The sequence below is a fragment of the Balaenoptera physalus genome (genome assembly GCF_965194825.1).
Source record: "Balaenoptera physalus genome assembly, chromosome: 7".
Classification (NCBI taxonomy): domain Eukaryota; kingdom Metazoa; phylum Chordata; class Mammalia; order Artiodactyla; family Balaenopteridae; genus Balaenoptera; species Balaenoptera physalus.
The window spans coordinates 12,686,148-12,714,112 of NC_138886.1; the positions used below are offsets into that span (position 1 = coordinate 12,686,148).

The window sequence follows — 27,965 nt, forward strand, 5'->3', positions numbered from 1 at the left end:
GTCTGAATAGGCGCTGATAGCGCCAATGCGCCGGGGGTTGTGCGGGCGCAAGGCTGAGAATTTCGGCGCGGGGCTGGTGCCGGGCGCTCCGAGGCGCTGGAGGGTGCTTTTTCCTCTCCTTGGACGCCTCCGTTTTCTCTTTTTGGTCCCGTTTCGGCCCCGATCTAGCCCCTGTTTTGCTCTGGGTTTCCCTCCGACTGGCCCGCGAAAGGCGCCTGAATCCGAGTCGGTATCGCCGCACCGATTTCGCCGCGCGCGCGGGGCGGACGGGCTAATGCTCCCAACGCTCTCGGTTTTATTTTCCTCAAGCGCCCACCCCCCATCTTTTTTTAATTTTCTTTCTTTCTCTCTTTTCTCCTTTTTGCATTTTGTGTTGAGAGGAGGAGAAGAGAGCGAGGAAGGGGGTGGGTGGAGGGAGAAAAAATTCGATTTTTAATTACTACCATTAAAAAATCAAATTTGCAATTCTTTGGGCGGCCTGATGGATCTCACTGATTGACAGTTGGAATTGACACTCTGGCTACCTCTTATCTTGGGCATTCACGACAATTTCTAATTGCAGGTAGTTTGTATGTGTGCGCGTGTTTTTTTTCCCCCTCAGAGGCTTGTATTGCAAGGGAACTAAGCGATTACTTCAAGAGCCACGGGTTAAGTGCAGGGAGAGGGGGAGAGAGAGGGAAAAAATCCAATCCAAATTCAAATTGCTTCATTAGAGAGACACCGCTTTTGTGGGGAGGGGCTTTAAATGCCCACTACAAAGTTAGGACTCATTGTTCCGCGCCGGTTTATATAACAGGCGCGGGGAGGCGCTGGGCTCAGGCTGCGCGGAGCCAGTTCTGCAGCCGCCGCCGCCTGCGTTCCCTCCCCCTCCCCCAGGTGATGGCCCAGCCAGGGGTCCGGCTGCAAAGCGACCACCCGCTGCCTTGAAGGGACCGCGCCGCCCGCCATGGTGAGTTCGTTCGGCCCTGCTTTCGGCCCCCGGTCTCCCGGCGGCCGGGCCCTGGGGAGCTGACCCGGCTTTCCGGCCCCGAGCAGCTGCCCGTGCGCTGGGGGACTCCCGGAGGGCGCCGCCCCTCTCTGAGCCTCGGTTTTCTGGCCGGGAATGTGAGCTTTGACCGCTCCTGGCACCTAGGAAGCGCGTGCTAAAAGTTGGCGCCGTCCTGTCCTCTCCAGTAGGCCCTTCCATAGCTGTCCTGTAGTCCGTGGCTTGTCGTTTCGGGGGCATTTCGTTGTTAGTTGGTTCGCTGAGGCCCCAGATTTGTCTCCGAGGCAGCAGCAACGCTGGGCACCTGGCTTAGCCCTCAGCTCAGAGCGCGGCTCTCCCTCTTTCCCCACTGCAGGCTCAGTCGGACGCTGAGGCCCTGGCAGGCCCTCTGGACAAGGACGAGGGTCGGGCCTCTCCCTGTACGCCCAGCACGCCATCTGTCTGCTCACCGCCCTCTGCCGCCTCCTCCGTGCCGTCTGCCGGCAAGAACATCTGCTCCAGCTGCGGCCTCGAGATCCTGGACCGATATCTGCTCAAGGTGAGACAGGGGCGGAGTGTTGCGTGTGTTGGCGGGGTGTGGGTTGCAACCCAGAGGACTGCAGGGAAACGACGCCGGCGCCAGGTCCACTAAATTCGAAACCTGGCTCATCCCTGCCTGACTGCGTGGCTTCGGGCAAATCGCAGCGTCTCTCTGCGCTCCCGGGTTCCTGTCTGAAAAATGGGCAGAGTTGATTTCTACCTCCCTGAGTCTGTGTTACAGAGGAAAAGTGGGGAAGTCCCATGTACCTTCAGAGCTCCGGCGTATCTGTCTGCAAATGGGCCCGGGGAGGCTGGGGCCGGGTGTGAAAAGAGGCCCGCGCTGAGCCGCCCCCCATCTCCGCCCCCTCCCCAGGTCAACAACCTCATCTGGCACGTGCGGTGCCTCGAGTGCTCCGTGTGTCGCACGTCGCTGAGGCAGCAGAACAGCTGCTACATCAAGAACAAGGAGATCTTCTGCAAAATGGACTACTTCAGGTAGGCTGCGGCCGCTGGGCCAGCAATGTCGCCGCCGGCGGGCCACCGGCGCGCGGAGGCCGCCTTTGCGACGCGCTGTCTCTGGCTCCGGAGCCCCCGCGTCCCGAATGCTCTGGCGCGCCGCGAGGGCCCAGCCCACCGGCTCTCGGCGCCACGAACCAGGAGCTCCAGGCCGAGCGCGGGTGCCAGCACAGGTTCGGGCCGGGGATCCGCCTCCGGTTGCTGTGGCCCACTCGGGTTTGGTCGCGTCTCTGGCTCGGTCTCGGATCCTGCCCGAGTCTCAGGCTCAAGTTCCGACCTCCAGAGCGTTGGTCGAGCTCTGATGTCCCCGTCTTGCCCCGATCCGCTCGTATCCCAGCCGACCTGGCTGCATCTCCGGTGCGCTCCGGCTCTGGGTTCCAACCCTACTCCTACTCCAGCCAAGCCGCCGTCTCTCCCGGGCAGGACCCTGAGCTGGGCTCCAGACTCTTGCCCTGGCTCTGGTCTCGGCTTTGACCCCGGCCGGCTTCGAGGCTGGATTCGAGTCTGGTCCGGCCCCAAGCACTAGCCTCGCATCGGTCTCGGACCCGAACCCATATTCAAGCTCATCGATCTAACTCCCGACCTCGGTCTCCGGCTCCGCCTCAACTCAGACCCCGGAATCGCTCGAGTATAGTGTTTCGAGTCTGGGGTTCTGCCTGCATCCCAGGCGCCTGTTCCAGTCCCAGCTCCGTCGTCGTTTCGGGCCCCGGCTTCAGCCTCTCTGGGGTCTAGGCTCTGACTTCGGGCCGCAGGGACAGGAAGGGGGAGTCGGGCGCCGTAGCCAGGGCCCCGCGTAGGATCACCCTGGGCTGCGCTCTCCGTGCCGCGGTGCCGCGTCCCGGCCGCTCAGCTCTCAACAGCGGCCCGGCTAGTCCTCCCGCCGCTTCTCCGCCGCCTGCGCCTGGCTTCTCACCGCGCGGCTCGGGCCTGACCCGGTCACGGGGTCGAGGTCACTGCGAGGTCAGAGGAGCAGCGGCTGCCGGCCCGGTCCCGGCGGGAAGCGTGAAGCAGGCCTGAAGCCCGGCCAAAGGGCCTACAGAGTCCAAAGAGAGTAGAGTGGGATTGGTTCCTGGGCCGCACACCTGTTCCCAAGGGCTTTCTCAGGAAGTGGAGAAAGCTACTCCCCTATAACCGCCACCCCCCGAGTCCGCCGACCTCCTTCCCATCCTTGCCTCTGGAGAGGTCATGGCTTCAGTCTTCCTGGGAAGACCCCAGCCCCAGAAAGATCCCCTGAGTCAGGGGATGCAGTAGAAGGCAATGCCGCCCCCTTCCCCGGCATTGAGTCTCTGGGAACTTGGAAAGAGAGGACCTTGCATCTAGGAAGAAGCTAGCAGCATTAGGGGCTGGGGCACTCTAAGGAAACCTTAGGAAGCTGGGTTCGAAAAACGGACTCTTCCTGGTGCGTGGCTGTGAGTGGCAGTGCCGCTGGGGTGTGCATGGGGAGGGGTGGCTCTGCCAGGTGGCCTGGGACTCGTGGGGCTCAAGGATGCTTGTGTGTCTGTCTTGTTCGGATCTGTGCAGTGGCGCTGGGGGAATGTGTCACTGAGCAGGGTGAGGGGTGTGTGGACAGCGTAGGTGTTCCTTTACAAAAAGCATTTGTCTTCTAGTTTATGTGTGAGTGTAGAGAGTGTGTGGCTGTGTGAGTGTTGGGACCATGTGTGTGTGTGTGTGTTGTGCAAGGTGGTCAGAGCAAGTTTACATCTGGACTGGGATGTGGAGGTGAGCAGGTGAGGATTGTGAAATCCCTTCACTCCCCATCCCGCCACACAGCCCTCCTCTGAGCGGGCATTTCTGCTTACGGCCTTAACCCAGGCACTGGGGGCTCAACGGTGTGAGGTGAATGTGGATTTGTGGATGTGGGCTGTGGTGTGTGTGTGTATGTGAGAGCGGGGTTTTCATTGTGTGGTGTGTAACCGGAGTGTGATGTCTTCCCTCCACTGTCCCATCTGACACTTAGCTGGCCAGGGCAGGAGAGGGAGGTTAGGGTCCCTGTGTAGCCAGCGCCCTGCTCTAGGCCTGACTCCAGTTGGTAAAAAAAAAAAAACCAACAAGCCAGCTACTCTTTCAGGGCCCCTCTGGTTCATCAGCTATCCAGGGACACGGCTGAGGCCTGGGGAGCCCAGCAGGCCTCTTCCCGTAGAGTAAGGCAGGCCTGGCCCCCTCTCCTTGCTCTCCTGGTGGGGACAGACCTGCCACCCTGTGAGCCGCATGTCCTTGCTGCATCTCCAGCCCCAGCTCATGCCCAGGCTGGACCAAGCCCCCTTGGTTGATGTGCTTTCCTAGACCTTCAAGGATTAGTCAAAACTCAGATCCTAATCTCACTGTTCAGCACCTCACTGGCTGTGGAGTCCCCCTTCCCACTGTGGTGGGGTGGGGAACGGCATGTCCAGCTGTTGTGGAGACACAGAGACCAGGCTCCATCAGGCCAACCCTGGATCACGGTGTGCCCTTGGGCAAATCACTGCATCTTTCTGCCCTCAGTGTCCTCCTACCAGGGTTATCTCTCTGAGCTGCCAAGGAGGCCAGTGAAGGGAGGAAGGCTCAGTAGAGGCTCCCTAAAGTGTAGGTGCTATGGGTGTCACCACCGTCACCATTGGTGACAGGATTCCAGGCATAATCCCCTGATGGCATTTCCTCAGGCAGTCTGGGGAGCAAGGATGGGGATGGGCCATTTCTGGGCTGCAGGTTCCGAGCGCTAATCCTTTTCCAGCAGTGACAAGAGCCCCCAAAGCAAAACTAAAACAGATTTTTGGTTAAGAAAATGGAGAGAATAAAAGCTCACATTCCTTGGGATGAGAGAAGAATTGTGGCTCTTCTGATCATTTCTCCCCCAGCCAGGTCTCCCTGCAGGCATAACTCATCCCTGGCAGCCCCACCTGTAACAAAAATAATAAAACCCACAGAAAGGGAGAGAAAAAAGCAGGCGGAGTGCCAGGTGGGGACTACTGAGTGCCCGGCGTGGCAGTCCAGGCTCTGGGCGGCTGCTGTGAAGGAGCCCTTCCTGGAGAGAGCAGGAATGGTGGCATGGGAGACAGAGCCCCTCTCTAGAGCTGGGGCTCAGGGAAGGGCTGAGCGCTCAGATCCTCTAGCCCTCTGTTTCCTGAAGCCCAAGGTCGAGAGTCTGATGGGAAGTGGACTGGAGCACTCACCCCAAAGAGAGGCCAAGATCTCTGGACAGGATGCAGGGAGGGAGGAAGTGGCCACGACCCCCTGGAGGGGCCACTGGTAGCTTCCGAGGTCCTCTGGCTCTGGTCTTATTCCCCAGGGAAGAGTTTCCTCTCAGTTCTATCCCCTATCTTGCCCCTCCTTGACACTGGCCTGTAGACCCCTCTTCCATCTTCTTTGACAGAGCTGGCAGCGTTGGGGACTCAGGAAGCTAGAAGTTAGGAAGGCACTCCAAGCTCATCGGGGCAGGAGGCTGCAGAGCCTGGGTGGGGAGGTGGTCCAGAGGTCCAGTGCTGCTCCCGGCTTTGCATTGTTGGAAGAGATTGGTTTTCCACTGGCTGTGTGTCCTCAGTGAGGTCGCTGGACCTCTCTGCTTCAGTTTCTCCATTTGCCATCCAAAGAGGGACCTCACCAGCCTTTGTGGCTTCAACCAGATTCCCACCTCCCCTAACCCCCTGAGTGCTAGCAGAAAAAAAAAAAAAACTACCATCAAGAAAATGTGTATTGCTTTTAATTTCTTCACTTTTTTGGTTTAAGACTGTTTTTTCTTTTTATTTTCTTCCAAGAAGTGAAAAAAAAAGTCCTGGGGGGAAAATAGTGTTCTTTTCTGGGGCATTCGTGTCTCCACTGCCCTCAGCAATCAAAACCCCAGACAGCTGCCTCCTGCCCACCAACCTGTGGCTGCTGCCCCCCAAAGGCAGGCATGGACTGATCTGCAGTGCCCTTCCAGCTCCTGGCCTCCTGAAGCGTCTTGCCTATTGTAGAGTGGGGGAGACGATGTCCTGAGAGAGCGGAAAGTGCTGTGCCCAGGGTCCCACCAGCAAGAGAGTGGAAGAGGGACCAGACAGGGGTGAGGACGCTGTCAGGAGACCAGAGGGAGCTCTTCTCTAAGCCAGGAACTGTGTTAACCCTTTACATCTCATTGTTTTATGTCATTGACTCCTCAGATCCCCCCTGTGAGTAGGCTACTGTCATAATCCCTACATTATAGGAGGGGAAACTGAGGCCCTGAGTGGTGAGGTCACACAGCTAATAAGCGGCAGAACTGGGATAAGCCCCGTGGCTGCCTGACTCACCATCCCTGTGTCTAGATATTCAGTACTCTTCTTCTATAGCTGAGACACGTCAGCAGCCCCCCTGTGCAAGGTGGGGCCCATGGAATGGCAAAGACCACCTCCCCCCACCCCCCGTGGCCCTAAGGCTCCCACAGGGAGCACCTGCTATGCTGTATGACTCTCCGTGGGTGGGCCCTGGGAGTACTAGGGCTGGAGTGAAGTGACCTCCTCAGAGTCCCAGTGACGGGAGCAACTTTGCCAGGATCGGGTCACCAGGGTCTCTAGCCCTCTTGCCTCCTGACCATGGCAGTGGGGAGTAAAGGGTTAACTGCCTCTCCTTGTGTTCATGCGGGTGGGGTTCAGAGAGTGCCCCGGGCTGGGCCTGGGAGGGGCGCTGCCTACTGCTGTTCCCGTCCCCAGCTTGGCGCGAGAGACTTAGGGCAAGCCTGCAGCCTTCTTTCCCTCCTTCTGCCCCGAACCCAAGCTCAGACCGCGGACTCCAGCGGGAGAACCCCACCCCCTCCCCCCGGAGCGAGGGTACCCCGGGAGGCTCAGAGCTGGGAAGCCGCCCCCCACCGCGGCAGAGAGCAGCCCAGCGGCCGCCAGCTGTTGGGGGACAGATGTTGGGGGAGCTGAGAGAGGCGTTGGGGAGGGGCCTTGGGCTGGGACCTCCGAGGAGTGGGCCGTTTTAACCTCTTAATTGCTGGTTCTGTTGTTTCTGGCTTCTTCTCCTAATGGTTTGCTGGGAAGGGAAGAAGCAGAAGGAATGGGAAGGACTCCACCTCTGATCCCCCCTCGTTTGCTTCATAGACTCTCTCTAAGGCCCTCAAGCGAGCGTCCTGAACGCAAAACAAGTGAAGCCTGGTTTGAGTGTCAGCGCCTTGGCTCACTAGCTTCTTAATTAACATTGGCCTTCCCACTCTGAGCTTCGGTTTCCTCATGCAGAAAAGGGGTAGCTTAGTAATGGGCAGGGGTCGCAGTGAAATTCCGATGGGCTCTTTCGTTGAGGCTCATTCACCCAACAAATAACTTCCGAGCTCTTACTCGGTATGCAGGAGAGGTAGGCCGGCAGAGCGAGCCTGACTTGGTCAATGGCGCACTGCTCCCCCCGCAGAGCCACTAGCACCCAGATGTCTCCGTTCCCTGCTCCGGGGAGAGAGGGCAAGGCGGTGCGTGTAGCCCACTCCGCTCCTTTCAGCAGTTGCCAGGATGCGCAGCCTCCGTCCAACATCTCTCCATCCTCAAAGCGCCTCTGCGCTTTGAGCCTTTGCCCCGTGGCGCGCGCGGGGACCCAGGGAGGGGCGCGCACAAGGCTGGGGTTAGCGGGCGATGGCCGCGCCCCCTAATCGCTTTGGCGCTCCCTTCGCAGCTCCCGAACACCCCTTTCTTGAAGTTTCGTTGTCTCCGCCGCCGATTTCGCTGCTTCCGGAATCCGGCGGCTCGGGCCTCGCAGCCCGCCTGGGAAGGAGTCTGTCGGTTTGTCAGAGCCTGGATCTGTAAGCCTCCTCGTGCCCCTTGTTTGTGCCACTGACCCCTTCCCCGGGTGGGGGACACGCTTCAGGAGCGGCCCGAAAACTGCAAAACGACCCCCGAACCCCATCCAAGGATCCAACGGGAGGATGATTTCGTTGACTGGGCGGAGACACGGCGAGCGCAGGGAGCTCCTAGAGCTGGGGACAGCTCCTGGCATTTAGGGTGACACACAGAGGGTGAGAAAGTTGCTGACAGGTCGCTAGCGGCTCCCGCCTCAGAGCAAGGGGATGAGGGCACTGTGAGCGGCCAACGTAGGCGCAGAACGCGCCCGGGCGTCGGGGTTCGTGGAATGGGAAGATCAGGGATGCGCGGGGAGTCTTGGATGCGTCTTGGCCGAGAACGAGGAATCCCGCAGAGCCAAGCGCCAGAATCCGAGATTTTACACTCTGGCTCAGCGCACTGACCCCGGAACACGACAGGCTGGAGACGCAACGGCTCCTGCCTGCCTCTGAGGGCCCGGACCTTCCCCTCCCAGCTCTTTCAGCTGCCTGGGAACGCACTCCCAGCTTACCGGAGCCTGAGGGGCCCTAGGCCTTGCGCGCGGGAGTTTCCAGGTCCCAAGGCCCGGAGTGGGGATGCGACTGGGTCAGACCAGGCCCCTTTCCTGTTCATACACCCGGATTCAACTCTATGCATCTCCCGTCCGGCTGCTTTCGCAGGTTCTAGGGGTTTTTGTTGCACTTCGGAGGGGACCTCAACCCCTGCCCCACACTCCGTGTGGTCTTGGCGAAGTCACTTGTCCACCCTGAACCTCCGATTCCACGTGTGCAAACTGGGTGCCAGAGTCCCCATTTCACGTGGTTGCGGCGAGGGGGATGCAAAGAAGGAGTTGCGGCCCAGGACCCTGGAGCGCAGCGAGGATTCTGCACCCGGCTGGCCCTGCTTCCTCCCTTCAGGGCCCGGAAATTCTCCCAATCCTGAGCCGGGCCTCGGAATTTGGGGTCGGCCCCTCGGCGGGAGTAGGCTCGGGTGGGCAAAGCGGTTTTCTCTCCTTTTTACTGAGAGATTGGTAACGGAGACCGCGGGCTGTGCTGGGGAAGCTGAATTTCCGGGGTCGGGAACCACTTCTGTTTGCGGGGCAATTGACCCAACCCGCAAAGGTGCGCAGCGCTGCCTGAGCGAACCGCGCCGCCGCCGACAGGGTCCCCTAGGGCTCCTTGTCCGACAGAGAGGCATGGCACTGGGGGTACATCTAGAGCCGGGGCTGGCAGAGGCCTCCGCTCTGCTGCACTCAGTTCAACCCGAGACCGTTTATTCAACCGGCAGTTGCTTGCATTTGCCAAGGCAGGCGAGGCTGTAACCAGGGCGCATTTGCTGGGCTGGTTCCTCCATGTACTCAAAGGCATTTCCGAGTGCTCTTTTGGGTGGAAATGTGCCTCTGGGGACACAGAGGCAAATCTTCTAGATCCTTTCCCAGGAATGCCAGGGGTGGAAGGGAGAGCCAAGAAACCTGATATTTACAAACCGGTGTGATCATTGCTGAGAAGGTGGTGCTGGGAGCCGTGGGACTGGGGGTGTGGGGGGAGTGTGGGAAGAGGGAACAGCCTGTGCGAAGGCCTGGGGTGGGAAGGTGCTTCAGAGGGGGCCATAAGACCTGGGACCAACCTTCCCTTGTAGCTGACTGGGGCTCATGCTTGAGTGTAGGGTGAGGGATCTTGAGGAAGGTTAGGGAGGAGAGGAGCCAGAGAGGATGTGGTCTGCTGAGCTTTGTAAACTCCCAAGGATCTTGGACCAGATCCTGAGGGTAGAGTGGAGCCGCCAGAGGATTTTAAGCAGGGCAGCGGACAGGGTAAAGTGTGCATGCTGGAAACTTCCCTGTAGCCACTATGTGGAGGATGGGTGTGGAGACTGGCAGTGAGGGGCGCATGGTGGGAGCCTGGTATAGAAGGGCAGTGGTGGCAGTGGCGAGGAGGAGGTGGGTCCCAGAGATACTTAGGAAAGGGAACCAACAGCGCCTGATGATTGGTTGGATGGGGGGTTGAGGAGAGGGAGGAGTGTATGATTTAGGTTTCTAAGCTTGAGAGGCTGGATGAGTGAAAGCACCATTCCCTGAAACAGTGTGCACCAGAGGAAACTGAGGCTCAGAGGGTCCGGACAGGGTCACAGAGTGAGTCATTCACTTCAAGAACAAATTTTCCCTGGTGGTCTGGGGACAGGCCTTGGGCTGACTTCTGGGACAGGGCAAATCAGACTGCTGCTTCCTGGAGGGGCTCCCAGTCTGGTGGTGGAGGCAGCCACACCCAAATAGCCACACCACAAAGTGGGAGGGAGAAGGGGAAGAAGCAGAATCAAGGAAGGCTTAAGGGAGAGTGGGGCATTTGATCTGGGCTTTTTTGTCTTGTTAGAATGACACAGGACTCCAGAGTCTGGGACTAGCTGGATACTTAATAGACTACAAAGCACTAAACAAATAGCCGTAGCTGTTGTCACCTAGTTCAGCTCAGGGCAAGGAAAATGAGAACTCAGAGAGGTTAAACAATGTGCCCAGGGTCACAAAGCTAGTAAGGGCATATCTGTCTATGCTTCCAAGAAACTCTGAGCTTCTCTACAGCTGGGTTACAGTTTATTCATCTCTGGAGTCATACTGGCTAGGAGTTCTATCCTTGCAAGCTGTGTGACCTTGTGCAAGTTACTTTACCTCTCTGGTCCCCATTTTCCTCATCTGCAAAATGAAGATTACTTGGGACGATCAGCATAAAACACTTAGAATCTTGCTGGGCAAGTGGTTAAGTGCTCATAAATCTGCCTGTATTATTACTACTATTAAATTTTCCCTAACACTTATATTTTAATGAGCAGGTTAATACAATATACAAATGTTAAGTGATCATTGAAGAAAATTTGGAAAACTCAGAAAAGCACCAGGAAGAAAATAAAAACCACCTACCAGCTTGCCTTCTAGGTGGGACTTGGCTGCAGGGGGTGGTGAATCCAGGCAAAGGGAAATGCATGTGTGAAGGCCCTCAGAAACCTGGGCACGGCCGGGCCACTAGGATTTGGATGGCCTGTCTGAGCCTCGCCACCCCCTCCCATTCCCCCTGCCCTCCCCCCACCCCGTGTCCTTCAGCCGATTTGGGACCAAGTGCGCACGGTGCGGCCGACAGATCTACGCCAGCGACTGGGTCCGGCGGGCACGCGGCAATGCCTACCACCTGGCCTGCTTCGCTTGCTTCTCGTGCAAGCGCCAGCTGTCCACGGGCGAGGAGTTTGGCCTGGTCGAGGAGAAGGTGCTCTGCCGCATCCACTACGACACCATGATTGAGAATCTCAAGAGGGCCGCCGAGAATGGTACCCAACCCGCCCCGCCCAGAAACTGGCCGCCCCTCGGCTCCCCAGCCTTCTCTGACCCCCCCCCCCCGCAGCACCCCAGGGACTGCCCACACTTCTCTAGAGCCAGTTGCTCCCTTTATCACCTGGAGGCAGCATGGGGGTGGGGCTGCACACGGACCTGGCCGCTTCTGGCTCCACCGTTTGCTTGAAAGTTGGAAGTCACTGCCGGTCCTTGCAAATTATGTTTCCTAATCTGTAAAATGGGGCTGTTGGTAGGACACCTCAAAGATAGATGAGCCGATGTGCTGTAAAGCCGAGAGGCACTCAGTGAACCCTAGAGATGATTCTCACAATGCGGCAGCCTTCTCCACCTTCGGACAGCTCTGGTTGGCCTGGAAGCTCATCCCCTCCAGTTTCCTGGAACCAGGCTTGGGCCCGTCTGCGAGAGATGAAGTGACCCTCTTCTCCCAACTCCCACCGCAGCAGCTACAGGCCAGAGATTTGGGGGTGGGGTTTTCATCCTGGACTGTAAGGAGAGAGGCCTTTGAGTCTGGAGACCCAAGCTTCAGTTTTGCTTCTGGCATGTTGTGCTGACATACAAAGTTTCCTTTTCTCTCTGGGCCTCAGTCTCCCTAGTTTCAAGATGGATATTGGACTAGAAAGATCCCTAAATCTCTTCTGGCTCTGATACTGTGATTTCCCAAGACACTCAGGCTCAGGGACAGGGTCCACGTCTTCCCGGGATCATGGGGGCTGAGTCATAAAGTGTCTGCCCCGTCCCCAGTGCCTCTGAGGAGGAACTAGTCAGACGTCCCCAGAGTGTTCTTGGCCATGGCCACAGCAGAGCCATCACTTTCTCCAGCCAGGATCAGGGCTGAGTGGGTCTAGGTGGGGAGCAAGTGAAGCTGGGGTGCTCTGAAGTTACCTGCAAGTAACTGGGCAAGTCAGTTGTGGAGCTGGGATGGAAGCCCAGGAGTTAGAGGTTCCCCCACACCGTGGCTCAGGAGTGACTCCAGGCTCCTTCCATACCTGGACCAACCAGGACTACCCCTAGTCACAACCTTGCCAATTACACTCCAGCTCTCACAGTCAGGCCTGACTCCAGACTCCTACCATGCAGGGAACCTGAAGGCTTATGGTCTCAGAACTCCTTTACTGACCAGCCCTCAGTTTTGGCTACTGGTTTACTTTTTAATCTTAAACACACACATGCCCATTATAGAAAATAAAGAAAAGATGGTTAAGCAAAAAGAAGAAAATAAAGACCACTCCAAAAGCCACCACCCCTCATATTTTAGTGTCTGTCTTCCCAGATTTCGTTCTATGTATGTATGTTGGAGTGTTTGTTTAGTGTTTTTCCTAATTAAAAAAATTATGAAGAGTGGTGGAATTCCTGGAGATTTTTATTTTCTTCTTTGTGCTTATCTGAATTTTCTGAGGTTTTGGCAAGGAGCATGTATTACCTTTGCATTCCGAAAAATGAGGTATTAAAAACTAAAATGGGAATACATTTAGTGTGATTATAAAAGTAATGTAAATGGAAAGAGAATAACTAACGTATACTCCAGTTAACAAAGTTAAACCTTAGAGAAATAAGGTGATGAGACACGTGATTGTTGTAAAAACTTCAAAAGTTGCAGAAACATTGAAAGATTCCTCATAATTGCACTCCCTCCTGCTAACACTTTGGTGTATATCCTTCCAACCATTTTTGCTCCCATCCGTTTTTACAAAATTAGGATTACAGTTCTGTAACCTGCCTGCTTCCCATCTCCACCAGCCCTTGGTTTACCCAGTTTATCAAGGAGGGAGCCCAATTTGGGGCGCTAGAGTCAGCCAGCTGTCAGAATACCAGTCGAAAGGTCCAGAGCTGGGATTTTCTTCTCTCTGAACCTCAGTTTCCTCTGCTGTAACACGAGGATAATGTCGCCCGTCCTCAGGGCTGTGAGACATAAACGGCACACCGAAAGAGAAGCGTCTGGTACTCAGCAGACGCTCAGAAGTGGAAGCCCCTTCCCCAAAGACTGAGCTCAGGGACTAGGACCCTGGGATCCCCCCTCCCAGCCAACTCCGCTCCCGACACTTCCAGGGACCAGCTCCCCCCACCCCCGTCCTTTCCAGGCTGCCACTAGAAGAGATGGGGACGCGTGGTCAGCCACTTCTGTCGCCCTCAGGGAACGGCCTCACGCTGGAGGGGGCAGTGCCCTCGGAACAGGACAGTCAGCCCAAGCCGGCCAAGCGCGCGCGGACGTCCTTCACTGCCGAGCAGTTGCAGGTACCTCGGCGGGCCGCGAGTGGCCGGGTGTGGGCCGGGCCTTGGAGTGGGCGGGGCTGAACGGGCCTCCTGACTCCGCCCCTCTGCCCACCCGCGGGTGGCGGGGAGGGGCTGTAGCTGTCTGGGGCGTGGCCTCCGGGCCGGAGCCTCTGATTGGGCCGGGGCCTTGGCGGCCTCCGCGGGCTCGTGCCTCACCGCCCCGCGGCGCCTGGCAGGTTATGCAGGCGCAGTTCGCGCAGGACAACAACCCCGACGCGCAGACGCTGCAGAAGCTTGCGGACATGACGGGCCTCAGCCGAAGGGTCATCCAGGTGGGGCCGGGGGTGGGCGGGGCCTTCGGGTCTGGGGCGGGGCCTAGGGACCTTGGGGGTGGGCCCTCGAGCGCGAAGCTGGGCTGCGGAGCCGCGGGTTCGGGGCGCACGTGGCCGCCCTTCCTCAGTTGGCGACGAGGCAGTCCCGCCTGGGGTCCCCCGGCGGCGCGTCCGGCTCTTTTCCGCGAGGCTGAGGCTGCTGAGGCTGTCGTTCCAGGTGTGGTTTCAAAACTGCCGGGCGCGTCATAAAAAGCACACACCACAGCATCCCGTGCCGCCCTCCGGGGCGCCGCCGTCCCGCCTCCCCTCCGCCCTGTCCGACGACATCCACTACTCCCCGTTCAGCAGCCCCGAGCGGGCTCGCATGGTCACCCTGCACGGCTACATTGAGAGTAAGTGACCGCCACAGCCCGGTCGCCCGGCCTGTGGGAGAGGGGGGTGTAGATGAAAGCTCGTGGGCGGCGGAGGCATGGGGAGGCCTTGATGAGCCTCGTGCGTGCAGACGAGGGTTCCGCAGTCTCTCGGACTTAGTGGTTGTGGAGAGGAGTTAAGTGCCCCGGCTCTGCCTTAGAGGGGCTGGACCCTTAGTAGAGGCAAGCCATTAAGCCATTAAAAAATATTGATACTTTACAAACATCCACTCTGTGCCAGGCCCCGGGGACTAGGGAGAGAACAAGATGGCTAAAGTCCTGTCCTGGGGAGCCTGGGTTCTGGTGGGAGAGACATGGAACAATACGAGATAGGTGAGCGTGTGGTGTTAATTGTGGTGATTCCTGTAGTCAAGATGCTGGATGGGAGTGTCTGGAGATGTTGCCTATCAGTGGGCTGAGACCAGAAGGATAGATAGGAATTAGTGAGACGCAAGGAGTGGGGAAATAGGGGTGCAGGCAGCAGAGGAACCGAATGTAGGCAGAAAGCGTGGCATGGGTGCGTTTGGGGTTGCAGAAGAAAGCCAGGGTGGCAGGAGTACCCAAGGTTGTGAGGCCGTGGGCAAATCACCTGACCTCTTAGAACCTCAGTTTCCTCCTCTGTAAACTGGGACATTAATAATGCCTACTTCACAGGGTTACGAGGATCCACTCATGTGTTCAGTAAATATTTTTTGAGTGCCTTCTGTGCCTTCTGGGATACAACAGACCAAAGCCTGTGTGCTCCCAAGGCTCACGCTGCAGGATGGGAGAGGGGGGAGAGAGAGTAAACGATTAAAGGATGGAGGGCAGGCATGTCAGTGGGGACTGAGCACTGTGGTGGAGAGGGGGTGGCAGGTTGTGGTGGAGTGACGTTCGAGCAGGAACCTGGGGGAGAGAGAGAGAGTAGCCTTGTGCGTTTCTGGGGGATGGACATTCAGTGAATCTGCTGTTGAGCAGGTGCTTATCACAGATTTTCTTTCCCTTTGAGGTTGTTTCTGTTGATTGTTTCCTCAAAGCTGGGCATGACCAGAAATAACAGCAGTGATGACAGCATACCCACAAACTCAAACCCTCCGTCTCTGGCTCCAAGGGAAAGAGAAGGGAGGTCAGGGAGAGCACAGCTGTGTCCTGAGTCCCTGTCATGTGCCAGGCACTGTCCTAACACATGTTTCTAAACATCACCATCCCATTGTACAGATGAGGAAACCAAGGGCCCACAGTAAGTCAGCGGGAGCCAGGTTCCTTAATGATCGAATATGGGCTTCAGCGTCAGACTGTGGGGCTTCAGATCCCGTCCCTGTCACTTACTAGCTGTGTGACATTGGGTAAGCTTCTTAGCATCCCTGAATTCGTTTCCTCATCTGTAAAAAAATGAGGACAGTAAGAATCCAAGCTCTTTTAAAAAACGAAAAGAATACCTGTCTCAAAGCAGTGTGGCGAGCATCAGATGAGAGCATTGACTTAACGTCCTCAGCATTTAGTAAGTGCTGGATGAGTACTAGCTGCCCTCGTGGTGGTGGCAGTGGTTCTGGTTGGTGGAGCTGGGAGTGTAGAGTCCTGCTCACCGCGCCAGGCTGTCAGTTGGAAACCGTGTCTCTTTGTTCTGTTCCATTTCTGAACCATCTGCTTAGTAGGAGGGGCTTTTTTCCCCCTTTCGTTTTGAAACAATGACATGTTCAGGCTGCAGAGAGCCCACTGACGATCTAGTTCATCTGTTAAGGGAGCCAAGGACCAGGGGCTCTCTAGGTACCAGGAGCCTGGGCCACCAGCCAGCACTTGCTGTGGAGTTGGTAATGGATCTAGGTGGCCCCGTGGGGAGTCGGGCCATGTCCTCCGGAGCTGTGCCAGGACTCTGCCCACGCAGTTTGTTGGCCAAGTCTAGAACTGTCTTAGACACCTAGAGAAGGGGCTGAGGTGCCCTTTCCTCTTCCCCTTAAGGCGAACCCAGCTCAGGGCCGGCGGCATCAAGGGTGTTTGGACCTGCTGCCTCTTGCTGCATGACTGAAGGTCCCCCTAGCAGTCTTCTTCGCCGTTCACTAAATTCACAGGTTCCTGAGTTTCCCGGAGACTTCGAACTTGGAATATGATAAGAAGCTTTGGAATCAGATTCCAGAAATATGCACACACACACAGTTTCCCATGTAATCTCAGGCTGTTCGTGGACCCCTAAAACCCCCCAGGTTAAGAATCCCCCATCTTATACAACCACCTTATTCTACAGACGAGGGAACTGGGGCTCAGAAAGGAACAGTGACTTGTCCTAAGTTACATATCAATTGTAAGTCTCTGTACAGAGCTCTTTCCCCTCTGACCAAAGAGGATGAAGTGCAGAGAAGAGCAAGGCCATAGACTTCTCCACTGTAGTGGTAAAGAGGCTGAAGCATGAGAGATTTGGGTCAGACATAAGGATGGACTTCCCCCACGCCCGCCACCGCCATTTTAGATGTTGTACAGAGACCCATTCAACAAATTAGATGCCATGCCTCATTCTAGATCCTGGAAATCCACAAAGATCTAGAATCTAGAAAACAGACAAAAGTTCCTGCCCTCATTGGAGCTTGCATTATAGCTGGCAAAGACAGATAATATCAAATAAAAAATAAAAATATACAGTAAGTCAGATGATGGTAAGTGGTAAAGAGGAAATATAAAGCTGAGAAGGAGGACAGGGAGGGTAGGGTTGGTGTTGGGTTGCAATTGTAAATAGATGGTCAGGGAGAGCATCATAAAGAAGGTGACATATGAGTGCAGAGTCCTCTAGGGTATGGGGGTAAAGCCTTGGTGATTCTTGGGAGATAAGAAGGTACAGTGCACCAAGGGAGGATTCTAATGGATGGGGTACAGCCTCGCGTGTAGGAGGTGTTCTGTACATATTCGTTTCTTTTTCTTTTTTTACTTTTTTAATTTCAATGTTGATTTACAATGTTGTGTTAATTTCTGCTGTACAGCAAAGTGATTTGGTTATATATATATGTGTATATATGTATATATACATATATATATGTGTGTGTATATATATATATATATATACACACACACACATTCTTTTTTTTATATTGTTTTCCATTATGCTTTGTCAGAGAATGTTGAATATAGTTCCCTGTGCTATACAGTAGGACCTTGTTGTTTATCCATTCTATATATAATAGTTAGCATCTGCTAACCCCAAATTCCCACTCCACCTCTCTCCCACCCAGCCCCCCCTGGCAACCCCAAGTCTGTTCTCAATGTCTGTGAATGTGTTTCTGTTGCACAAAAGTTCATTTGTGTCATATTTTAGATTCCACATATAAGTGTATTATATGGTATTTGTCTTTCTCTGTCTGATTTACCTTACTTATTATGATAATCTCTAGGCCCATCCATGTTGCTGCAAATGGCATTATTTCGTTCTTTTTTATGGCTGAGTAGTATTCCATTGTATATATGTACCACATCTTCTTTACCCATTCATCTGTCGATGGACATTTAGGTTGTTTCCATGTCTTGGCTATTGTGAATAGTGCTGCTGTGAACATAGGGGTGCATGTACATACTTATTTATGAGTGTTTATTTATCAGTGAGCTAGACAGTTATCGTGTAGCACTTTATAGCTCGTAAAGACTTTACGTAGAAAAACGGTACCCTATTGAAATTTTGCCCAGGGCCACCCAGCTGGTAAGTGGCAGAGGTGAAACTGGCCCCAGGGCTCCAGCCTACCGGGCCTGGGGCTGGTGGGATCCTGCATGGAGGCTGGGGGATGGGCTCCAAGGCATCCTCTCGTCCACAGGTCAGGTACAGTGTGGGCAGGTGCACTGCCGGCTGCCTTACACCGCACCCCCCGTCCACCTCAAAGCCGATATGGATGGGCCACTCTCCAACCGGGGTGAGAAGGTAAACGGAGCCGGGTTGGGTCGGGTGGGTCAGAGCCACCTTGCCAGGAATGGCTTTCTGGCAGGATTCTCATCGCTGAGCAGGCAGCATGCCACTTTGTGGCAGCCCCTCTGCCCAGCACACTCAGGCCCCCACTGTGCCCCCGAGGTAGTCCCTCAAGCAGGCGCTAGTGTGTTCAGTGCATACGGCCAGCCTTCTCGCAGTGCGCCGCCTGTGGCTGGCCTTCTCTTTTTCAGATTTGTGGATTTAGTTACTTTGCTCAAACTTTGCGGTCCCGAGGAGGGCTTATATCACACACCACCCCGCCTCCCACCATCTCACGGGTTTCTCCTACTTCCTCCTTTGTATTCCTGTCTGTTGGGAGTAAATATCCCAAGCTGGTGGGGCCCGGGGACAGCAGGCCAGCCAGTGACCGTGGTCAACTGGTAAGGCCTCCTTTGTGGAACCCGATCTCTGGCTGTCTCAAGCACTAGGACTGGACACCCAGAAGGGTGCTTGGACATCGCCCAGTCTAGTGGCTTAGTGGCTTGAAAGCTTTGTTTTTAAGCCTGGGAACCCGTTTGTTTACTCTTTTCCATAACACAAGATGCAGATGAAAGGGGGTGGAGCTGCTCTGGGTGAAACTGCAGAGTGAGTAGGGCCCTCACCTCCCGCTCAGCTCCCAGACACCTCCCAGCGAGCCTTGAGAGCCACTGCTCTCAGACACCCTCTCATTTTAGAAACGGGGAAATTGAGGCCCAGGTGGCTCAAGGTCACAGAGCCTGAACGAGAACTTGTGCCTTGATTCGTTCACTTACTCATTTATTCAGCCTACATTCACTATGTACTGACTGTGCCCACGAGCCCCGAGTCAGTTGCCAGGAGCACAGAGATGAGGAAGGCATAGTCCCTGCCCTCGAGGAGGCCAACAGTTACAACAAAGGGTGATCAAACTGCGATGCAGAGGCCAAGGGAGCTGGGGGGTGGGGCGCAGCTCGGGAGAGACACAGGAAGGCTTCCTGGACGCAGGCACGTCTGAAACTCAGAGTTCAGCCGGGAAGGCATGAGCCGCCACGGCTCTCAGGCAACCCAGAGCAATTCAGTGCTGCTGGCACACAGGCTTGGGAGGAAGAAGAGTGAGAGGCGGGGGCCTCGGGCTGCCAGGTGGAGGAGCGTGGACCGTGGTGGGCCCTGGAGGCCTCTTTTAGAAGCATCACTATGGCGGTCCTCGGGGAGGCAGGGAGCCCCGGGAGCCATTGGGTGCGCTGGGCCAGGGAGACGGGGCCAGGCCTTCGAGCTGAGTGCAGTCTTCATGTGCCTCAGCGTCATCTGGGCAGCTTGTAGAGATGCAGATTCCCCAGCCTCGCCCCTAGAGAGCTGGTGGGGAGTTCTGGGATGGGACCCCGGGATCTGCGGGTGTAATACCCAGCCCCAGTGATTTTGGCAGGCAGACAGGCGTGGGACTACTCCTCCAGGACAGCCCCTCTTACTCTGCCTCCTAATTAAACACCTACTGTGTGCTAGGCTCTGTGCTGGGCTCTGTGCTGGGTACCGTGGGGAAAGTAGATGGTGCGGAGGTATGGACAGCCCAGTAGGACCAGTAGGCTTATAAGTAAATGGTAGCACATATTCAGCCCCAAATCCCGCAGACCCCAGTGGCGGGTGAGCACGCCCCAGGAACGTCCCCTCCGAGATTGTCATACAGGAAGGGCTGCTTTTGGTTGAAGCACTTTACACGTGTTGTCTGATGCCACCCAATCACCCTGTGGATATGAGGATGGCGTCCTCATGGTAAAGATGAGGAGACAGAGGCTCAGAGAGGTGACACAACTTGTCCGGGGATGCAGCAAGTCTGTCAGACCCTGAAGTCCGCCTGGTTCAGTAGTGACCTCCTTCTGTGCCGCACTTGACAGTTTACACAGCGCTGTCTCTGACCTCGCCCTTCACTGTCTCCCTGGGAGGATGACTATGGTTGACACCATTTCATAAGTGCAGAAACTGGGTCTCAGCCAGAGCAGCGGCTTGCCCAGGGTCACACAGTGAGCGTGGGTACAGCTGGCCTCCATCCTAGGACTGCCTGCCTCGGAGCCGGCCCCGTCCTCTGGGAGAGCGTTCGTCCTGTCAGACCCGGCACCGGGACTGCGGAGGCGAGCTGGCGTGGTCCCTGTCCTCGGGGAGTGAGTGGCTTAGAGCAGGAGGCAGGCAGCCACTTCCCAGCTCGACAGGGCAGTTGAGGTGAGGCATGCACATGGCCTTCGAGGATTCAGAAGAGGGAGTGGCCAACTCTCGGGAAGAAGCAGGGGACACGAGGAGCCCGTGCTGAGGCCAGGAGGCTTGGAGGGACCTGGATTTGAGGGATGGTGGGGGGTTTAGTGTCGCTGAGGCCTTGGGTGTGGTGGGGGAGCTGACAGGGGGTCACATAATAAAGGTCCTGCACCTTCAAGCAAGGGGCCTGGGCATTATCTGGAGGGTAGAGGGGAGCCTGGCAACGGATTAGGGCTGGGCTCAGCTCTTGGAGGCGAGCCCTTGTCTCCTGGTTTCTCAGCTAAGCCTGTGGTTATGTCTGGTTCAGGCTGCAGGATGAGCCGGTCTGGGGTCTGGCAGCTTTGGCGGTGGAAGGTTTCTGGCCCCTGGGTTTGGCTGCTGAGCCAGAGTTTTTCTCTTGCTGGGCCATATCCCCAACTTCATGTCCAGCGGCTCTGCAGAAAGATGTCTCCTCCTCCTCCACGACCTTCCGCCCTCTCACTGTCAGACCTTCCTGCCAGCTGCCAGGGACCTTTTCTGTCCACATCTTGCCAGCCTGGCGGGCTGTGTGTATGGCCAGTCAGTGCAGAACTGCATGGGCTTTCTCCCAAGTCCCTCCGGGCCTGAGCCAGCCTAGCGAGGAGGAGACTCAGGGCCCCCTGGGGCAGCCCCCTGAACCCACTCATCAAGACCAGAGCCGGCCCGGCCGGGAGGACAGTGCTCTGAGCATCTGGGGTGGCACCCTCTGCCTCCACCACATCATCATTTGGCCACACCTGCCTGTGAGCTTCCAGGACCACGTTTATTCCCGGTCATGGTTTATTCCCAGATCCCACAGTTCAGAGCTTGGAAGGCTCTTAGAAATCAGGGCCCGGCCGTCATCGATCATATGGAGAGACTGAGGCTTATGGAGGGGAGGGGTCTTTCAGAGTCATCCCTCTTGAGAGAGCTTCTGTTCGGAAGAGTCCAAAGTCAGGCAGGCATCCCAGAGACCAGAGGAGAGCACGGCCCAAGGTGGGGTGAGTGGGCGAGGCCGTGTGACGGGGGCTCTGGAGTCAGGCCGACCGGACCCCAGCTCAGCCACCTGTTCACTTTGAGACCTGGGAACGCACCCACTGTGTGTCAGGCACGTGGCGTGTCGGAGCCACCTGCCTGTCGAGGTGCTTGGCTGCATGAAGGGCTTGGCCTGTTGCCTGGTGCTTGGTAGGCACCGATGGTAACTGTCAGGGTGGCCTGGAGAGGAAGAGGCAGTGGGTCTAATGAAGGGAGCTTGTTCTAGAGCCCAGGCCTGGGTCGCAGCACTGGGTCCACCTCTTCCTGGCTGTGTGATGGCGGGCTCACGGATTTTCACCTCCCCGGCCTCAGTGGCCTCCCCTGTAAAGAGGAGATGATGGTGGGACACCCTCGTGGGGCTGAGGTGAGGCTTCTGTGAAATCGTGCAAGCGTGCACTGTACCCAGTGCCGGGCACCGCGCCCGGGAGACACTTGCTGCTGCTCTTGCATTTCACCAGATCCTCCCCATTCTGAGAGAGAGGTGTTGTCATCCCCATTTTACAGATGAGGAAACAGGCTCAGAGAGGGGGAGTGAGTTGCCCAGGGCCCCGCAGCAAGTAAGTGTCTGAGCCAGGATTTGCACCTAGATGTGGGCCCTGGGCCCCCCTCCTTCTCTATGCCTTCGAGGACTTCTGGGGGGCTACCACGCGGGGCAGGCCCTGGCTCAGCCCCCTCCCACGCCCTCCTCTTGCAGGTCATCCTTTTTCAGTACTAACGCTGCCGGCACTTCCGCATCTGAGCATGGGCGCCCCGCAGCTGCCCCTCAGCCGCTGAAATCCGGAGTCCGAGCCGCTGCCAGGGATCCACCCGCTCTGCCTCCACCCCTCATCCGCCATCCTGCCCACCACCAGCTGGGCCCCTGGGCCTGGCCTTCCCCTCTCCTGCCGAGAACCAGAACCCGCCAGGAGCACCGCGGAGCCCTCCTCCCTGAAGGCAGAGCTCCCTGAAATTTGGAGCCAGGGTGAAAACAACAGCCTGTGTTTCCCATTTAGACAGGAGTCGTCTTCAACTTAAGCTGATTACAATAGCAAAAGGCCGAACTGAATCGCACGACGCCAACAGCCTTCCAATTTACAGGTTTTCTTTCCTCCCATGTTGGCCTTTATTTACTACTTCCTTGGAACCATCTCTGAATTCTGAATAGCCGACAACCCCCAATGTTATCCACTCTGTTGCTTTTGTTTGGAAAACTCTACAGTGTTTGTGGGATGTCCCCAAAGGAAAGCTATGTTCTAATTTTATCATTTCCATCTGTCTGGTTATGTCAAGTTAATTCAGAGAGAGAAGAGACACTGACCAACCCTGAGAGGCCCAATAGGGCAGAGATGGAGGCCTGCCCAGACCAAGAGGCAGGGGGAAAAGCGGGGCCCGGGGTGGGGGGCGGGCGGGGCAAGGACCCCCATTGGTTTGGAGGCCCAGGAGGAGGATGCGGCACACTGGGCTGGGAGAAGCACTAGCCATTTTAAGGAGAGGAAAGAGGAAACTTGGGGTGTGTGTTGGGGACCCTGCTTTCACCTAGTTATCCAGCATATGTGCAGGAGACGTAGCAGAGGTGGTGTTTGATCTGTGTGGTGACATTTCTGAACGTTTGGACAAGTTAGAATTGGGGACCCTTGTTGGCTACTTGACTCCTGATGGGGGTGCTTGGGCCACGTCTTCTTTGGGGGGACCTCTCATGGGGGAGCTGGGGAACAGAGCCCAGGGGAAGGGCAGAGCGTTCATTCTGGACCCACCTCTGAGTAGAAAGAGGGTGCCTGCTGCCTAGGTGAGTGTACCAAGCCCAGGATTCTAGCTGCCACTTCCGGGCTTCCCCACCAACCCTGCCCAGGGCCGGTCCCACCCACTGCTGAGAACGCAGGCCAGACACAGCTGTGCTCAACACCCGCCCTGTCCTGCTGCAGCTCTTCCACCCCAAACGAAAGGGCTTGGGCTACACAAGACCGTGATTTATGTTTTCAGGGGACCCCGTTTGTCCCAAGCTAATCCTGTAATTTTAGAATGACTTGGGTGTCCTGATGCATTTCCCACTAGAGGCTGCTAGTAAGCATGTTTCAGCCCAAGTCCTCCTTCCTGCTTTGATTAACCTGATACGTTGCTTTTTGGAAGGAGACTCTAGGACAGGGAAAGCAAGTTCATGGTACCTAGGTGTCTGCTGTCCCGGTTTCACCCATGGCAGACATCGCCAATCAGTCGCAGTACTCTCTATCTCGCTGAGTCTGGGTAAGGGTTCGGAATCCAAATGCTTGAAGTTGGCACTTAAAATGAAAAACGATATGCTGTTCTTGCTCTGGGACCTGGAGGAGGGCTGGGCCCGGGTGCAGCCCAAGAAGGGAACTTGCTTCTTTTCCCTTTCGAAGACAGTTCCAGCTGACTCAGGGCAAAGGAAAGACACCCCTCAGAATGTGATCAGTGCAGCTTGATTCAGAACTCACCCAGTGAATAAAGTGTGCCTGGCCCTACACTTGGCACTGATGTTAACAGGAGCAGCTTGGGCCCAGTTCCTGGTGATTGCGGAGCTCTAATCTTTCCTTTGATTTTTGCTCCCAGCCATCGCAGTCCCAAGCACCATCACGTGCTGAGTGGCCAGCCGAGCCATGCCCAGGGTCACCCAGTACCCACTCTGCCTTGAGCCTCCCCCCAGGGTCTGTTCCTTGTGTGGATCACACGGTCGTAGCATGCTGCGGTTCAGACACGTCTCCACTAGCCTGTTAGAACAGCCTGGGAACGTACAGGCCATCAAGACTATTTATTTAAATACAAAACAAAAGGAGGAAAACACACACGCGGAAAAAAATTGTAAGCACTTTTTTGTAAAACCAATGTCTGTTTTGTTACATACCTTTCATGTTGTGCTTTGTAAATGTCTTATTTGTGTAATAAATAAAGTTAATGCAAGTAGAAGTGCTGGCACTGACATCCGGAGCATGATGGGATTCCATTTTTTTCCTGCTCTCTGGTTAAGGGCTCAGGCTCAGGCCTGGCCCCCAGACTATCTGGGCTGCTAGACAGTGAAACCCCTTCCCGGAAGACTGGTTCTGTTTCCCAGCTAGGAAACTGAGCGTTGTAAAGGCATGATGGTGGGTTTCTTCTCTAATCTGAGCTGTGTAGGAAATCAGGCTGGCTGCTCTCCTCCGTCCCACTCCTGACCGTGCTCTGCTGGGCCCCGTGCCAGCCCTGCAGGCTCAGAAGGGTCCAAGGGGGGCTCTCAGCCCGGCAAATGCTGGAGACAGACGGATCCCTCCGACATGCTGTCAAGACGGAGGGGGGCATTTGAGCTGTATCCTCGGATGAGAAGTTCACGGAAATAAGTTCAAAAGAGGGGATGCTGGGGGACCAGGGAGGGAGGCACAGAGGAGCCTGAGTGGGAGATGGGGGAGAATCTGATATGGCGACGTGAAAGGGAATATGCGATGGCAGACAGGGCCACAGGGCCCCAGCTTCGGCACGAGTCTGGGTCTCATGCTGGCCTCGTCGGGTTCCAGAGCCACCCTGTAATCTGGGGAGCGAGAGAGCGCATCCTTCTGCCGGCCGCCAGATGTTCTTGTAGCAGCAGAACCTTTTGTTCGAACCAGAGCGCACCAGGAAGGGAGTGGAATGGCTCTGCCTGGCGCAGAGGCTTCCCCAGCGCCCCAGCCCCACCCCGTGGCCCCGCACAGAGTCACTCAGAAGCCTCAGCTCAGGGTGTACGTGGCCATCGCCCCTGCAGGGCCCCCCCCCCCGGTTAGTTGTTGCATTCTCCATCCCTGACCCCATCCTTGTCCCTCCCCCTCCACTCTTCCAATCCATTTATCGAGCGTTGATTTAGATGTATGTGTATCTTTGAAAAGGAAGTTTGTGTGTGTGTGTTTCTTTACATGAATATACTTTATTTATTTTCAAAACACAGTTTGGAAACCCCCAGTGGACATCAGTCCTGTCATTCTACTGAGGTGAGTGACTGTTGCCCTGGCGGGGAAAGGTGATCCCCCCCATCCCTCTGCGGCGCAGCTGAGCGGGCCCAGGTCTCCCTTGACTCCTGGCTCTGCCCCAGCAGGCCGCTCATGGGGCCCTAGATCAAAGGCTAGCTTCCTGCCCTTGCGACCTTGGCAAAGCCCTCCCAGGCCCGACTCCCTCTCCTGAGCAGCCCTTGGGACAAGGCGCAGGGGGCTGCAGGATTCGGCAGCCTCTGAGGAGGGAAAGTTACGCAAAGATCCAGGTGATCCAGGTTGCTTGTGGCCCAGGTATAGCCCTGGAACATGTTACCACTTCCTCTGCTGCTTTTCAGCTGACACATGAGATCCCTGGGGGTGATTCTGAAGAATAATTACTCTGTATGCACAGCTAACGAATTAGTTTTTAAAGCAAGCACATGTTGACTACCTGCTAAGTGCCAGCTCCTTCATTGTATTATTTCATTCAACCCACATAGCTTACCCTATGGGTTTAAGCATCATTATACATTTTACAGATGAGGAGACTGAAGCTCAGAGAAGTGAAGTGACTTGCCCAGGGTTGTATGATACCCTGTGACTGAGCTGGGATTCACACCCAGGTGTGTATGATGCCAAAGCTGCATTCTTTCTGTGGCACCACGCCGATTGCGTGCTTAGGGTAGGAAGCTCAGATGGGGACGCTTCAGAGAGGAAGAGGCGGTCCTGGGTAATCATTTCTGGGCTTCCAGGAAGATACCAGCTGTGAGCCTGGGCACAGTCATCCTGTCCTACTGCCCTGTGAAATCAAGACTGGTAAGGCAGGCAGCTTGTAGTACACAAACAAAAAACAGCAACAAAAAACAGCTGGGCTTTATCTTCAGGAGGACTCGGATTCAAATGCTGTGTGACCTAGGGCAGGTCACTCAGTTTCTCTGAACCTCAGATTTCCCATCTCTAAAAGGTAATGCTAAGCCCTTTCTTACAAGGCTGTTGTGTGGAGCTGAGCTAACATAACCACACTGCCCGCACACATGAGTTGCTCATTCATTTGTCTATCATACATTTGTCTATCATTATATGGTGATGGCTCTCAAACTTCCATATGCGTAAGAAATACCTGAGAATGCAAACTGCTAGACCCCAGTCTCAGCGATTCTGATTAGCAGATACTAGGGTGGGGCCCAGGAAGAGCTAGTTCACAATTTTGCCCAGGTAGATTCTGATGCAGGTGGAATGAGGGTCCCGCTCCAAGAAATAGTCTAAGGAAAGTACAGTTAGGGCCACTGATGGCAGAAAGCTTTTATTCCCGAGTCAAAAATCCGGTTCTAAAACTACAGCCTGCCCCCTGGGCCAGCCAATGCCAGGGGCACAGAAGGAAGCTTGTGACCGAGGGGGCTTAGCACTCACGGCTTGGGCTTAGGACCCATGGTCTCGTCCCAGCCCTTCCGACACGTCCGGATGATCCACTCATGCTCGTCATCATCTGCAAGAGAGGAGGAGGGAGAGCTGGTCGTGCCCTGCCCCGGGGGCCCCCAGGCAGGGTCTTGGGGCTGGGGTGCATGTTGGAGGTGGACCTTGCTGACAGAGCCAGGCACAACATGGATGGGCCGCTCTGAGCTGGGCCCGTGCCCAGTGTGACATCCACCAACATCACCTCTGGGACAGCCGGTCGAGGCCTTCGTTTCTTTTCTGGGCTTTCCGTTCTGGACCCTTCAGAGAACCTGTGGTTTCCCAGGGGGCTGACACCTTCTGTTTGCCCAGGTCCTTTCGGTGGGGAGAGGAGAGGAGGATCTGGGGGTCCTGTAGGCCCACATGCATTTATCTCCCTTAACTTAATCCTCGTGACCACCCGATGGCAGCAAGCCCGCCTTTCTGCGGACGGACTAACAGGCTCAGAGGATGAGTCGCTAGTCCACAGCCACAGGGTTAGCACGTGGGAGAGCCCAGAACTTGAGCCCCGGGGCTGTCTGAGTACAAGACCTGTGCTGTTTTTAAACCTCAGAGAGAGAGAGAGTTGAGTGGGACACATCCCTTAGTCCACAGCACACTCTCTGTGCCAGGCCCCTCTGCGGGCTGACTCTATTTTCATTTTTCCCCTTTATCCTCCAAAGCCACACCCAGCCCCTTCCCCCCCCCCCAAGACAGAGACCCACTCCAATGGTGGGATATATACCCTTAAAAATGCACGTAGCCCTGTAAAATATGTACTGTTGTTTTGTGTGCGAATGTGGTTTCAATTTACATAGATGGCATTGTGCTGTGAATTTCATTGTGCCTCACTTTTTTCACTCAACACTACATTTTCAAGATCTATTCTTGTTGAGACGCGGACATCTAGTTCTTTGCTCCTGACTGCTGCCTAATATTCCATGGTGGGCTTCCGTCATGCTTTACTACCCATCCTCCCAGGGGTGGACACGCAGGTTGCCTCCACCTCCGGTTACCGGGAATGATGCTGGGACAAATGTTCTTGGGTCCATCCCTTCGTGGCTACGTGGGAGAATTTCTCTGGGATTATATTCCAGGAGGAGGGTTACGGAGCCGTGCACATACTTCATTCCCCAGGACTCCCAGCGAAGCCCGTGTTTTTTTCCCCAGCACCGCACTGCCTGCCTGCGGTCCTTCCCTCGTTCCTGCCTTCCCTCTTCCTGGGGACAAAGAGCACCGGCCCAAACCCCTGCCCTCGAGCAGTTGTCCTCAGGGCGCAGCACCAGAGTCTCTTGCTTCCTACCCTCAACCCCTGCCTAGTTCAGTGCCTCCCGCCCAAGAGGTGGGAGTATGGAACTACTCATCCTCCTTGGGTGCCAAATGGCAGAAGCTAGACATAAAAGACACTCCTTGAGAGCTGAAACGCAGAGGGCCTGA

General features: G+C 55.9%; 2 protein-coding genes across 7 annotated transcripts in view; one reads left to right on the forward strand and one right to left on the reverse strand.

Annotated features, from left to right (window-relative positions):
- Positions 1-864: 864 nt before the first annotated feature.
- Positions 865-24,620, forward strand: LHX6 (LIM homeobox 6). Its single transcript, XM_082467884.1, is given in 10 exon segments — positions 865-891; positions 893-949; positions 1,341-1,523; positions 1,878-1,999; positions 10,841-11,061; positions 13,218-13,318; positions 13,534-13,629; positions 13,847-14,021; positions 17,810-17,913; positions 21,884-24,620. Coding segments are annotated over 10 exon segments (1,092 nt in total). The 5' UTR covers positions 865-879; the 3' UTR covers positions 21,905-24,620.
- Positions 24,621-25,552: 932 nt separating this feature from the next.
- The window catches only part of MORN5 (MORN repeat containing 5), a 34,815-nt gene continuing 32,402 nt past the window's right edge, over positions 25,553-27,965 (reverse strand). For 3 of the 6 annotated variants that reach the window (XM_082467896.1, XM_082467895.1, XM_082467900.1), the window contains 2 exons: positions 26,508-26,583; positions 25,553-25,896 (listed from right to left, as the gene is read on the reverse strand). In XM_082467896.1, coding sequence (XP_082324022.1) covers positions 25,653-25,896; positions 26,508-26,583 — 320 coding nt within the window. In that variant the 3' untranslated portion in view covers positions 25,553-25,652. Of the gene's footprint in view, positions 25,897-26,369; positions 26,584-27,965 lie in introns of those variants that run through there. The other 3 variants (XM_082467897.1, XM_082467898.1, XM_082467899.1) reach the window with 2 other exon arrangements.